The sequence below is a fragment of the Rutidosis leptorrhynchoides genome, chromosome 2, assembly GCF_046630445.1.
Source record: "Rutidosis leptorrhynchoides isolate AG116_Rl617_1_P2 chromosome 2, CSIRO_AGI_Rlap_v1, whole genome shotgun sequence".
Classification (NCBI taxonomy): Eukaryota; Viridiplantae; Streptophyta; class Magnoliopsida; order Asterales; family Asteraceae; genus Rutidosis; species Rutidosis leptorrhynchoides.
Window position 1 is genome coordinate 258069162 of NC_092334.1, and position 979 is coordinate 258070140.

The following is a 979-nucleotide window of genomic DNA, read 5'->3' on the forward strand; positions in this document are numbered from 1 at the left end:
ACTGTATTCTGCAAAATAAGCACTACGCGTGGCCACACACAGTGTTTTTGCTTTGTAGAGAAACAACTACTAACACTGAAATTAACTTTGCTTTGTTCATTACTTTTTTGCAATACGAAATTCAGAATACAATCGTAGCATATCAAACATTGATCAAATTTCGACTAAGCATATCATAACTTTTGTCTGCTATAAATTTTCGCACTTATTCAGAGTGGATTGAATGCCCCTCAACACCCATATTTTCACTTACCATAATCATAGCGCAAAACGGCTCTACTTTCGCAGAAGTTTGCGTGCCAATTCCCGTATTAGCAGAAAATTTAACCATGCCATATATAGTAGAAGGGATAGCGCCAAACATGCGTAAAGCAGTGCGCCCAAGTATCATATTAAATCGCAACTGATTACGCATTATATACAGATTTAACAAGGCTTGGCGTCTCAGTGACTCATCATAATCATCAACTAGCTCCATTTGCAATTCTAACTGGCCAACAGGCCAAGTTGACTCTCCTGAAAATCCAGCAAGTGAAACCGTAGTAGGTTTCATCAAAGCCTGGATATGTGTGGGTAGTTTGCTAAAACATTGTTCGTACATGACATCTACACTGCTACCAGTGTCCACATGTACCATCATAACCATAATTCCAGTGTTTGCAATGCGGCATGAAACAACCACTGGTTTATCAACATCCACGGTCAGACTTGTAGGAGGAAAAGTAATAGAAGGACATTTCTAACTTACAATCTGTTCAGATACTTGAAGTACCGATATTTCGCCTTGCACTTCTACCACATTAATGACCTGAATTCTGCGCTGGTTTTCTTTCTTACTCACCATCTTTACTCTCAGATTTTTCACCACAGGAGCCTTTCGCTCAGCCACATTTGGTACATTTGGAGCATTAGCTTCTGCAGGCATTATAATCGCATTCGCAGTACTTGTAGCACCTTGCGCGATTAAATGGTCCAGCTT

The 979-nt window shown here is 39.9% G+C and overlaps 1 protein-coding gene across 1 annotated transcript; it reads right to left on the reverse strand.

The window, feature by feature from the left end:
• Nucleotides 1–205: 205 nt before the first annotated feature.
• LOC139888652 (uncharacterized) lies at nucleotides 206–646 on the reverse strand. The gene has a single exon (XM_071871648.1). The coding sequence runs from the start codon at nucleotides 644–646 to the stop codon at nucleotides 206–208; it is 441 nt and encodes a 146-aa protein (XP_071727749.1).
• Nucleotides 647–979: the final 333 nt, after the last annotated feature.

Bases quoted from the DNA above. Each gene is read 5' to 3' on its own strand.
- LOC139888652 (XM_071871648.1), bottom strand. From the start codon at position 646: ATGGTTATGATGGTACATGTGGACACTGGTAGCAGTGTAGATGTCATG.